Source organism: Girardinichthys multiradiatus, chromosome 11 (genome assembly GCF_021462225.1).
Source record: "Girardinichthys multiradiatus isolate DD_20200921_A chromosome 11, DD_fGirMul_XY1, whole genome shotgun sequence".
Lineage (NCBI taxonomy): Eukaryota > Metazoa > Chordata > Actinopteri > Cyprinodontiformes > Goodeidae > Girardinichthys > Girardinichthys multiradiatus.
Window position 1 is genome coordinate 36,632,925 of NC_061804.1, and position 13,418 is coordinate 36,646,342.

Consider the following 13,418-nt stretch of genomic DNA (forward strand, 5'->3'; position numbering starts at 1 on the left):
ATCAAATTGTCCTACCATATTAGCGCAGTGACTTGGTGACTAAAGTCAGCTGCTTTGGGATCATCCTTCTGAACAGTTTAAAACATGACTGAGAATTTTATGTCTTTTGAAAAACTTTGAAGCAGTACCTTATTTGTTCACCTGAGTCATTTACCAGCAGTATGGCAGATCAAATGGTAAAGCTCCTCTTTAATTCTTTGATTTAGGGTTTGAATAGAAGACATAATGTGTCAAATGATGTACAGGGGACATGAGAATGTCTTCATTTTTATATATTTCATGCCTGATGTCTAAACTGACAAGTAATTAACTGACGCCGTTAATCTGTTCAGTCAGAATCAGAGATGGGTAGATAACATGGTCCCTGTAGTAGACAAAAGGATGTGGAGAACTGTGGTTGCCATGGTTTCTCCTCAGGCGCATCATCACAGCATCATTTAAACATAAACAATCTCAGGTGCGTGCATCCTAACATTATCATTTCAATACAAATAAAAGTTTAATGCACAGGAAATATATATATTTTTTGGAATACAATCAGTAGTTTTTGTGAAATAATCTTTTATTGTATTGACCTATTGCATCCATTAAGAATTAGCTTCCAAAATATGAAACAAGAAACTTTTGAAGTGGAAAGTGTGAGATTTGATTTCTTAAAAGTTCACTTTGTTTTCTGTGTGTTTATCTATTGCAGATATTCTTACAACAGTCAGAATTCTCTGATGTTTTGTCAAAAGAGCCCTGAAAAAAAAAACATTTCCAGAGGTGATGATCAAATTGTACAGATGACATAAAGAAAGAGGAGTTAGAAGCAGTAAGCTAATCAAGCGGAAAAATACAATTTATTTATTAAAAAGGTCTCCTGTAAAATGTAAAATTGAGCTTGGAGTTGCCAACATTTATCATAGGCTCTGATATTTAATGTATCTGCTCAAATGGTTGATTCAATTCAATTCAATTTCAAAAATTTCAAAAATCCTAAAGAGAAATTAAAAATTGTTATAACCAGAGGTGGGTAGTAACTACATTTATTCAGTTACATTTCCTTGTGTAACTTTTTGTGTAACTTGTGTAACTTTTTGGAATAATATGTACCTTTAAGAGTAATGCAAAATGAGTTAATGCACCATACTTTTTACCTCCACTTGAGCAATATTAATATGAAGTGACACTACTCTTATTTGAGTACAGGTACAAGCAAGTGGAACTGAAACCACACTAAAGCAAACGTCCTTGTTTGTTAGCACAAACCTGGCAAATAGAGCTGATTATGATTCTGATTGTGAAGTAATCAAGTTTTAGCAATAATCTTATCAAATGCCAAACCACACCTCAAATGAAGTACTTAAAGGACATTGGAGGATTAGTAAATACATGCAAAACACAAACATTACTGAACTTAAAGCAACACTGTGAAAAAATACAGCACAACAATGTACAAAATGTGAAAAATTGATGATTTTTTTGAAGTAATCACTGCTTAGGATGCTTCTTCAAGGAGCAGAGTCACAGGGGTTGCTTTCGATTTTTTTCTTCACATTTTTGCTTATCTTAACAAAAGGAATAATGCTATGCCTTATACTATGAACAGCGGCTACGAAATCTACAACGGCTCTTTGAAGAAATCTGCATAATATGAGCTACAACAACAATTAATTTCCCTTTGGGATGAATAAAGTATTTTAGAATTGAATTAAATTGAATAGAATGGGGTTAATTTCAACGTCTTCCCTATGGCTTCATCTTCTCTTAAAGTTGGATCCCTACGTTAGGATGCCTGCTCCACCTTCACACTGAAGGTGGGGTTGGTGGGTTCATCTTTTAAACCAATCAACAATCCAGACTACAACAACCTAGATTAAACAAAGCCTCTTTTACATAGGCTGTAATAAAACAGCTCTGAGTTATTGTTTGATGTAATGATGCCTGTAAAGATTCAAGCTCCATATCTAGGTTACACCAACAACCTCCCTAAATCCAGTCTGTCATCTGTGAGAGGAGGATGGTGCATGTGTGTGGCTTTTAGATCCCATTCCAAGTGTCTGTTTCTTTTTTTTTATCCAGGTCATTCCCACTGAGATGATAATAGACCAGATTAGACTGACAAGCTGCTGTTTATGTGATATGAAAGATTCAAATGTCTCGGAATCTGAACTGTTTAAGTCTAAAAGTTTTAACATGTATGTTAATATGTTGATACCTGTGGTATATGCGGATTCTTACTTTCATGTATTGTATAAAAATTCTGAGTTGCTCTTTGCCCTTAAATTCATGGAATGCATTACTATGCTATATAAATACTACATCCTGAAATAAGGCTGGATGTAACACGGCCAGCCTTGACGTCTGTGATTGGACAGCAAGAGTAAATCTACTGGGTAATCCCTTCCTGGCTCAGGCTGTTATTTGGACGTAGGGATTTATTGTCAGTGAACTGCACTTGAGAGGACAACTATTCCTATTCACACATATAGTTGACAAAAGCAGGCCCTCTGATAGTCCCTTTAACTTGGATGAAACCGCTCTGACTCAACTGTGACAGGTGTTCCCCTGCTTGCTAGAAAACAGGAAAAACATCTCTGGACCCAGCAGACAGCCTGGCCCATCGAAAATACTTTTCCAGGACAGAGGCAACTGTCTACAGTTCACCGGTAGGCAGTCTTTTTACGTAACTGCTCTTTTGAATAAAAGTGTTCAAACATTTCACCATTTGTGTGTTTTTGAAAGTCAGGAAAATTTAGAATACCTGATAGCAATAGTTAGCACAATTTAAGAAATATTAAAGTTTTGGTAGCTTGAAGTTATGAATAAGCTTAAAAGAAAAAACAAGCCGGAAAGATTTTACATTATACAAATATGTATACAAAAACAGATATTAATGAAAAATAAATCATATCCATGGCAATTTAAAAATATGATTAACCGTCATTTCTAATCACCTATTTAAAAACAAAATTTGTGTGTATTTTTCTGTCCTGTAAATGGTCGGTTGCCAGTTCAAACCCCCGCTCTGTCTGTCTTAGTTGTTGTTTCCTTGAGCAAGTCACTTCACCCGCCATGCCTGCTGATGGTCAGAGGGCCCGGTGGTGCCGATTGTATGGCAGCTACACTGTAGCCTACCACTGTGAATGGGTGGATGACTGATTGTAGTGTAAAGCACTTTGGGGTCTTCAGACTAGATAAAGTGCAATACAAGTACAGGCCGTAACTAGCTTGAACTGTTTGGTTTCTTAAACTTGGACATAAATTAATTGCCTGTGAAATCTTAAAGAAAAGACATATTTTTACTTTGAGCACAACACAGTGCTACAACATTAATATTATAGCTGGTGATTTTTCTCAAGATGCTTTTCACCGACCACCATGTTTTTATGCATCACCTGAGAGACATGTTTGAGTTTGACCTCTGACTTTCAACAAATTAGAAGTAAATTGTCAGAACCAAATTATAGTTGTTAGACTTATAGTATATATACAAAACTGCTTGTAGATGCTCTTTTAATTAAGTTTGAGATATTTTTATGTATTATACATCTGACTTCCATGCTTCCAATGTCAGTTTACGTGTTTTAGCAGCTAAGCAGTTTAAATTACACATTAAGGGAGCTTTTAGTTTATAAATGAATCATTTTATGGGTTGCAGGTAGGAAGCTGTATGTAAAGTAGGTGACCATTGTTTGTGTTTGATGAGAAACCAAAAACTGGCAAAACTTAAAGCTTTTCTAAAAATGAGACATAGATCCATGTCACTGTGACATCTCTTTAACGTTTCTAAAAAACTCCTCCCGTTTATTATGTTAAAAAAAATATTAAAATGTGTATCAGAGCTTAGGCTCCCTACTATACACAGTGTCAGACAAGCTGTTGTAAGTGTCCATTTGTAATTAAGCCTGTTCTCTTTCTGACATATGGCAAAAGAAAGTCTAAAAAATGCACAATTGTTGTCAGTCTGCTTGGTTATTATAATGGTTAACTGGCTGACATCAGCGGAGAATCATTTGACAAGTCCGTTTAAAGATTTGTAAATTCATTTGCAAAGTACTCGGAAAAATAACACATCTGTTCTATCTCTCGTAATTTTTATGACATAAGCTTTCTGGATAAAGAAGATGCAAAGCATGAGGTATCTTTACAGTGCGGCTCAGTGAAACGTTCTACTTTGACATGCGGAAATTAATTCGAAAAGGCGTCAAATGTAAAAATCCGCAAAAATAACAAACCTTTGAAGGTTTTTTTTTTTACTTTATACTTTTCACAAAATCATATTTTCTGCCAGACTAAAAATATCATTTTAAAATGTAATACTTGCAGTGGCAGCTTTTTGCATAACCCAGAGCCTTATTTTTAATGCATGGGCCACTGTGTTCTGTGTTTAATTTTATTGTCTCTGCTATAAACACAGAATATAGTCTACTCTGCAGGCTGTGTTAGCTGGAGAACTGATTTTTGCATCCTTTATTCTCCTACCAGGCAGTCGACGAGATGTGAGAAGGAGTCATGCCTTTGGTCAAGAGAAAAATTGAGCCTCGACACCTGTGCCATGACGCAGTGCCTGATGGGATTGGCAATGAGCTGGAATGTGTTACCAATAACACGCTATCTACCGTGATCCGTCAGCTCAGTTGTCTGAGTAAGCTCCTAGTTGTTAAGAATGTATATTCAAATGCCCCCTTAACATGGAATCAGTGGAGTTACAGGATATTTTTCATTTCACATGAAAACTACCTGGAACTTCTAATCAAGCTTGATTTTAAAGTCTAATGTTTCCACAGAGGTGTTAAACACACAGAAAATCACAGGAAAACTACAATACATGATAGTTTGTAGACCACATATTGAACAAGTAATATTGCACAAATTTTCTGTATCTACGTTGGTGCGAGTTGCAAAAAAAGCTAACACAGAACATTACAGATTAACGCCTTTAAAGCTAAAAGCCAAATTGTAGATTGTCACCTTTAGAAAAACATGCCATGGTGAGCTTTCCTATTTATTTTACTATTTTGTTATAAATCATTATTTAATCAAGATAAAATCCCTAAAACAAGCTTCCATGTGCACATGCTTCTGGTGACTTCACAAAAGTCATAACGTAACAGATCAGAATCCTTTTGAGTATCCATGTTTTGTTGTTGTTGTTCCTCTGTTCACACTGTTTGAATCAGATTTCTATTGTTTACTTGTATTCAAAACAGCTGCAGGAAATGTTTGAGCTGCATGTGAGATCACTGCCTGAAAATGTGACAACAATAAAAGGTATGGAAGAGGTTTGTGAAGAGGACCAGGGCCGAATAAAATGACACAGATTTCACTGACAGTCAGCGAACATTTTGAGCCGAGTTGGTATAAAAACGATATAGTCTGGTCCACGCACTTCACTGAAAAGATTTCCAAGTCCTGTTGCTTTTGCCTGAAGTGCCCACCAGGCAGAATGGCGATGAACTAAATACTAACAGTCAGCCTTATGCATGCATGTGCAGTACAACCCATACCATCAGGATCCTTTCAGTCAACACCAGAGGAAAAAAGCAAGAGAAATGATGTAGGAACAATAATCTCATCTGGATGTGAATAAAACAAAAAAGATGATTGTGGATTTCAGGAGAAACAGGTATAGTTCAAACAATATTTCCATCATGGGAGAAGAAGTGGAAATGTTAGGGGAGTACTCCAGTGTTCAACTGGACAACAGACTGGACTGGACATGCAACAGTGAAGCTGTCTACAAGACGTGACAAAGCAGACTGTGTTTCTTGAGGAAGGTTAGGTCTGTAGATGAACCTCTTCTATGGCAGATCCATCATGGGGTAAGGGTCGTCAGAGTCAAACTCTGGCTGAGACATGAAACGTTGAACCTTATGCAGCTCAAGTGCATTTTATTTAACAATCGGTCAAAGGTTGCTGACCCACCATACTGTTTATGCTAATCTGCTCAATTCTTGTGCATATTTTGATGTTACCAGCCCTAACAACTTTTAAATCTTTTAATCCTTGCTTTAATGCTTCTGTATCTCCTGCGTGTTGGCAACAGCTAGAACAGGTTGTGACTGGGATCAGTCATTTCCTCTGCCAGGGAAGTTATATTTTTGTCTGCATTTGTCTGTCCATCTTTGGATAACATTATCTGACGAGGTGCGTATTAGGATAAGGAGTAGATAATTTGATTTTCCAGGGTGGTTTCAGTTTTTTTTTGAAGGATTCTTTATCATGGCCAGACCATGGTGCAACAACTTGGAATTCCTACATGGTTCGTCACCCTGACATCAGTTGACATGTAGCGGTCATCCAGAATATAGCTCATCAGCATGGAAAAAGGCTGATATGCTTCAGTTACTCTATTGCCTTGGCAGAGGTCTGCGTTCTATGAGTGCTTTTCTAGTTAGCAATGTTTTAGCTTTCCTGAGTCAACAGAACCAAAGCAGTTCTTCAAGAGAGGGTAGACAGGTGTGATACCCTGGGCAGTTTTTAGGTAGTAGTTTTTTCCTCTGTCCTGCTGTGCAGCAGCTGGAGAACCTACACAGGGGCAATAACACATGATGCTCCCAGCAGAGATAGGCAGCTGTTTCTGAAGGGTCTTATTTTTCCTAAAGACTCTTAGGAATAGAGTCTCTTCTGAGTCTTAGTTATGAGCTCTAGTGTGTTTATGCCCCAGCTCAGGTCCTCTGTGATGTAGAGTCCCAGGAAATGGAAGTCAGGCACCATCTCCACAGACCCCTTTGATGTATAGTGGTTGGATGTTTTCTTTTTACTGTAGCCCACAAGATCCATCCATCCATCCATCCATCCATCCATCTATCCATCCATCCACTGTTTATGATCACTTTTCTGTGCAGGGTCATGGGGGAGCTGGTGCCTACCTCCAGCAGTTACTGGGTGAAAAATAAGGTACCCCATCCTTATTCAGGGTACATAGTCATACATAGTCATACATAATGGCAATTTAGAGAGACCAATTAAACAGTCATGTGTTGGACTGTGGGAGGAAGCTGGGGTAACCGGAGAGAACCCACACATGCACGGAGAGAACATGCAAACTCCATGCAGAAAGACCCCAGACCAGCATTCAAACCCAGGACCTTCTTGCTGCAAGACAGCAGTGTTACCAACTCATGCAGCTCTCCCACTAGACCATTGGTCAAGAGCCACTCTGCTTCATGCCAGTAGATGGAATCCACCTCCTCAGAGATCAGCCCCTCTAAAGTAATTTCGTCTGCAAATTTGAAGATGTGTCACTATGGTGGGATTTTGCATAATTCGGCATTGTACATAACGAAGAACTGAGGGGCTCACAGCCCTGAGGAGAGGTGGAATGGATCTTGATGTCCGAGGTGACATTAGGGCACACCTTGACTCTCTGTGTGCAGTCTATAAGGAAGGTTTTTTTTTGTATTTTGAGAAATCATGGTGTCAAAATCATGGTGTCAATGTGCATTTGTTGGTGAAAAGAAAATATACCACTAGACAGTATCTTTAATGTCTGAGCTGGAAAAACATGCATATTTAAGGATAGATTGGACAGGCATCCCACAAAACTCCTTGTATCTTATATGGCATCAGATATTGTAGTGGAGTTGCATGTTTTAGTATATTTGACCATAACTAACTAATTTACAGCAGCATCCACTTAAGGTTAGAAGTGTGTCTGTTGTTTTAATATTAGTGATATAAGTGATTAGCACCAAACTTGTTCACTTTATTTTCATGAGCCATCAAAGTGCCCAAATTATGGACACTTTGATGGCTGCTAGTGTCTTGTATTGGAGGTAACTCAGGGTATTGTCCATAGAAGGGACATATTACTGTTATGAAGGTTGTCTCTTTGCCATATGAGGGATCAAGAAAGAAAAATTTTCTCATGGGCATCTGGTTAATAAGTTGTGTGCGTGTGTGCATGCGTGCGTGCGTGCGTGTGTGTGTGTGTGTGTGTGTGTGTGTGTGTGTGTGCGTGTGTGTGTGTGTGTGTGTGTGTGGATTAAGTCAAGTAAACCTGGCTTAGAGCTTACCGTAAAGCTATGTCTACCAAGCAAATAAGATTTAGAGTTGTTGGGTGGAGATCTAAACACTGACAGCCTAAGATAGCTTTCACACTAAGTCGATAGGAGCTGTTATGGTGGTAGCATGCAAACAGCCCACAGTGCACATCAGAATTAATACAATTAATTTTTCCTGTAATATTTGGATTTGTGAAGTCATATTTTTATTATTGGTCTTTATTATTAAAGTGCTTTCTAACATTTAAACCTTTGTATTCCGTTCCTTTTGTTTCTGTTGCAGGTAAACATGCAGAAAATGTGTTTGGAGAGCTCTTTAATGAGGCCAACACATTTTACACTCGGGCAAACTCTCTCCAGGACCGTATTGACCGCTTGGCTGTCAAAGTCACCCAGCTGGACTCCAGCGTGGAGGAGGGTCAGTTCACTGAAAAACCTCCTGTTGCGTTTTGTTTTTGTTTGTTTTTTTTACAATTTTTTTACAGTCATTTCCTTTTAACAGACTTTTATCTTGGCTCTTGCTGCTTCATAGTGTCTCTTCACGACATGAACATGAGGAAGGCCTTTCGAGGCTCTGCGGTCCAGGACCAGCAGGTTTTGTCGAAAGGCAGCACTCCCAGTTCTGTTGAAGAAATGTATGATGGCTGTGACAAACCTCCCCCTCTTGGTACCCTTACTGATTACAGGTGCTGCAAGTGATCTACATCAAACATCAAGTCACTTTATATTATCAGTCTTTGCAAACAGTTTTGTTTCATATGATATAGACAGGACTCCGTCGATGCAATGAAATTCTATTCGGATCCATCATATTTTTTTGATCTGTGGAAGGAGAAGATGCTTCAGGACACTGAGGACAAGAGAAAAGAAAGGCGGAGACAAAGAGTAACTGCACGGCCTTGTTTGGATCTCTGTTTATGTATTTTACGGTTTGTATAAATATTCACTCTTCTTTGTCTTTCTATTACGCTTTCCCAGGAACAGAAGCGATGTATGGAGAGCAGCACCCTCCAGCGGGAGGTGAAAAAGGTGAGGAAGGCTCGAAACCGTAGACAAGAGTGGAACATAATGGCTTTTGATAAAGAGCTCCGTCCAGATCCACGCCACCCGAAAACCCTTCGACGAGAAGCGTCATCAGAAGGTTCACTGTCTCCAGATAGCAGGTAAGAGTATCCTTTGTGTCCTTTTTTAAAAAAATTTAAAAAGATTGTTCCACCCACTTGTCATGTTATTTTAATTCTGCTTGTGTTAAATTTTCTGTGTTGTATAATTTTGCATTTGTAAGAATTATGATGCTGATTTATTGAAGTAGTAGTTAAAAGAGCAAAGACTGGAATCATGGAGAACTCGCTGACACTGGTACACAGTCAAATGTTAAAACTGAAACTATTATTTTTCCTTTCTATCTGAATATATGTGCTAATATCAATGTAATGCAATGAAACGTAACAGCCTCACCTGTTTAGATAGGTTGCTGCAAATGTGATTCCAATTGGTTAATTTTAACTTCAGTCAGTCATTTTCTACCGCTTATTCCATAGTGGGTCGCGGGGGAGCTGGTGCCTATCTCCAGCAGTCTATGGGCGAGAGGCGGGGTTCACCCTGGACAGGTCGCCAGTCCATCACAGGGCAACACACAAACAACCACACACACTCATTCATACTCCTAAGGGCAATTTAGAGTGACCAATTAACCTAACAGGCATGTCTTTGGACTGTGGGAGGAAGCCGGAGTACCCGGTGAGAACCCACGCATGCACGGGGAGAACATGCAAACTCCATGCAGAAAGACCCCTGGTCGGGAATTGAACCCAGGACCTTCTTGCTGCAAGGCAACAGTGCTACCAACTGCGCATTTTATTTTATTTCAGTTTATTATTGTGCCAAATGTTTCTGATAGGGGAAGCTCCTGACTATACAGAGTCTAGTTTGATACTTGCATAATGCTGCTTTTCATCCTGATTTGAGCAAGTCGTTTACTAGAAAAAGTATGTTGTACCAGAACATGCACTGTTGCCTTTACAGCTGGGCACAAAAAGACTTTTTTTTATTTCAGTCAATCCCTTCCCGTAGTTTGTACTTTGCAGAAATGAAATGTTTTAGAAAGGCTTCCTAAGCCATGACATAATTCCCACAACAGAATCAGATCTGTTTTTATTATAGCACCTCATTCAGGATGGCTTTTCAATCTTGTTTCTTTTGTGCAGGGATTTTACCAGATACATTCAGTGATTTATTGTGATTATATCGTGCAAGGGAGATAATACACATTTTTTTTAAATGTTAGAAGAAAATTGTTGTAATCCATTAAATCATTGCCATGCTGGCCCACCGTCTTAAGTTTAAACATTTTTGGATGTTTTTAACCAAGTGTTGCCGATTAACTAATTCAGCAGTGACATTTTCCATTTTATTCACTTTTCTCAATGTTTCTTTTGTAGGATCTTAAAAAAGTTGTTTCTCACTTTTATTGCTGAAAGTCAAAGAATTTGCAAATGCAGAGTAAAATTGAATACTTTTTCAATGCCCTGCACATCCTCCACTGCATGTTAGTTTTTTCATTCCTGCTGTATCAAGCATGTGGGGGTAAAAAAAAAAAAAAGGACCATCTGGATATGCGAAGGCATCTGCATCATAATCTCTCTCACTGTCATTGTTTATCCAGGCCTGACCTTCGGGAGTACCCAATCCCTCCGGTACCTGCTCATGCTGCTTGCAACTATGCCAAGTCTCATGATTACATCCCAGGAAACGCACAACCCTCACCACCTGTGGAGCACGAATACCACAGCATTGATGTCAACTACAAGAGAGTTACCTATGCTGCAGCAGAGCCCCATGTTGCAGACAGATTAAATGGCTCTGCATGTCTGGTTACAGACTGCAAGTATGTATTGTGCCGGTCAGGACTTTACACGCACACATTATCAGCAAGAATGTCAGATAATTTTGAGATTTTAATGGTTGATTGGAACCATCTTCTGGACTGAATACTGCTTAAGAATGAAGTGTACAAGTTTAAATTTTATGCAGATTCATTCGAATCTGCAAATTAGTTGTATCTTAAAGGTGTCAATTTTGGAGCAGGAGCTTTTTTCTCATGAATAACCTCTAAGTCAACATTGATCTTAATATTGCTTCACTTTGGATAGTGACTCTGGTGTTGTTAACGATTGGCTTGAGCCATGGTGGTTTCTGGGTTGTTTTTGAATAACCCAACAAATACCCTTTCATCTGAGAGTAACAGGTTGGGTCATACTTCAAAATTCTAAACAGCACCGAAGATCAACCACTGGATTATTAAACCTTAGCACAGGGTCCATCAAAGCAAAGCAGTCTGACACTATGTCTCTGAAATAGCCCTACCTTAAAACTATTGAAAATTCATGGCCTATACTTAAGAGTGAAGTCCCTGGAAACCAACCAATTTAAAAAAAACTTGTAACCCTCATCAGAAATTGTGAAACACAAGAATTATGTTTTATTGGTGACTACAAAAGTGTCAAGTTTATCTGTGACTTTCTGAAGGACATTTAACCAAATATTAGAGTTGGCAAATGTTTATTTTTTATCCTGAATGAGTCATTTTGACCCTGTGGGGTTAAGAGGAAACCAATTATTGTTTATTAAAATCACCTAAGTTAGATGTAGTATTATCAGATGACCCAGAAAACAATACTGATTTAAATAAACCAGTTTAAAGGCCCAAACTGATACGCTCACAATATGTGTAGAAAAGCTTCAGGCTGATAGCCGCAAAATAAGCACGTTTCAAATGTAACTTCATTTTCCAGGGTTTGCAACACTAATTCTGATCTTACTATTGAACAGCTCTGTTCCCCTGGCTCCTCCCCAAGGCCCACCCATCCCATCAGCCCAGACAGCATTTGGCTTTCCACTACCACCGCTGCATAATGGAGCTGTGCACATAGGACCAGGTTACCCACTCCCACCAGTACCTCCACAGGGGCCATGCATGGCCCCGCTTCCCCCAGGTCCCCCGCCTCCACCTCTGCCTCCCCCAGCTGTGCCCTCACACCCACTAGGACACAATGAGGCCGGCAGGACTGAAATGAAACCGGTTAGAGATGCCAGAAGTGACCTGCTGTCTGCCATTCGGATGGGTGAGCATGGCTTTTCTGAAGTAATTTTGTGAAAACGTTGGCTGCTTTAAGCCTAATTAATGTTTTATTGTATTGTTAGGCATCCAGCTGAAGAAAGTTCAAGAGCAGCAAGAACAGCAGAGCAAGCGGGAGCCGGTGGGCAATGACGTGGCCACCATCCTTTCCAGACGCATCGCAGTTGAATACAGTGACTCTGAGGATGACTCTGATCTTGATGAAAATGATTGGTCAGACTGACCTCACACAAACTGAAGCACCTGATTGACGTGGACTTTGAGGGGACCCTCTAAAAAGAGAAATTGAATTGTGGCTTCATCTAGTGGATAAACAATGCCACTGCTGCTCCCTATGTTCATAATTCTGGACTGATACATTGCTGTTTTGTGCAACTATGATAAATGCTCATTTTGCACCACTAGTGTGAACTAGATGAGTATTTACATCATCTGCTTGAAAAAAAAACATGAACTATATGTGTTTGATCAATTTTAAAATATGTTTTGTTTTTATTTGTTCCATTGAAATGTCCTCTTAATCAAAACTGACAAATTAAAAACAGATCTTTCCCATAAGGATTATAAGTTTATTATCACCAGATCTTTTTTTAACAAAATATATTCTGAAAAGCCTCTCTAGGAAAACAAATACTAATATAAATAATACAAGCCATGACTGGCTTGCATCCATGTCCGTTCTAAAGTGTCAGGGTCGTTTTTGTGCTTCACAGCCTTGGTAGTAGTATTGTTTGTTGTGAAGTGTTTTAGAATATGCTTAAATATCAATAAATATTTTATAAACCTTTTATGTAAGTTTCTTGTCCTTCACATTATCTTTCCCTACATTTGTTTCCCTCTTTCTTGGCCCTCCAAAAACTAAGTTTGAGTTAAGCTGTTAAGCTTTGGATTGATTTTAAATAATTGAATGTACTCTTTCAGAGTTTTATACTAGCTGTTTTCATTAAATGTAGATTTTATTTTGCTTTTTTAATCATTTGTAACCTAGGTTTAATGCTTTTATCAGGATGTTTTCAACCTATTTTTGAATTTTTATGTCAAGACTTTTGTACCTCCTCTTCATCATTAACACTCCAAACACAAATCTAATATTTTAAATGCTCATTTTTCTTTAATTTTAAAATTTCTGCTCTCTTCAGTTCATCTTTCCTTGGTCTGTTTTTTCATTATTGTTACTAGTTTTTTTTCTTTCAATGCCCATCACCCCTGGTTGTAATATAAGGTGTTTTATCATCCTTGTGTATGAAAAGGTTTCTGTAAACAATGACAGATTAATTAATTAATTAATT

General features: G+C 38.5%; 1 protein-coding gene across 3 annotated transcripts in view; it reads left to right on the forward strand.

Moving 5' to 3' along the window:
• Nucleotides 1–12,919, forward strand: part of wasf3a (WASP family member 3a) — a 44,003-nt gene extending 31,084 nt beyond the window's left edge. Inside the window, exons 3-11 of one of the 3 annotated variants that reach the window (XM_047378497.1) lie at nucleotides 2,562–2,651; nucleotides 4,471–4,630; nucleotides 8,275–8,409; nucleotides 8,494–8,677; nucleotides 8,759–8,876; nucleotides 8,970–9,154; nucleotides 10,657–10,878; nucleotides 11,823–12,115; nucleotides 12,195–12,919. In XM_047378497.1, the coding sequence (XP_047234453.1) occupies nucleotides 4,498–4,630; nucleotides 8,275–8,409; nucleotides 8,494–8,677; nucleotides 8,759–8,876; nucleotides 8,970–9,154; nucleotides 10,657–10,878; nucleotides 11,823–12,115; nucleotides 12,195–12,352 (1,428 nt within the window). In that variant the 5' untranslated portion in view covers nucleotides 2,562–2,651; nucleotides 4,471–4,497 and the 3' untranslated portion in view covers nucleotides 12,353–12,919. Of the gene's footprint in view, nucleotides 1–2,416; nucleotides 2,652–4,470; nucleotides 4,631–8,274; nucleotides 8,410–8,493; nucleotides 8,678–8,758; nucleotides 8,877–8,969; nucleotides 9,155–10,656; nucleotides 10,879–11,822; nucleotides 12,116–12,194 lie in introns of those variants that run through there. The other 2 variants (XM_047378496.1, XM_047378499.1) reach the window with 2 other exon arrangements.
• The last annotated feature ends 499 nt before the right edge of the window (nucleotides 12,920–13,418 follow it).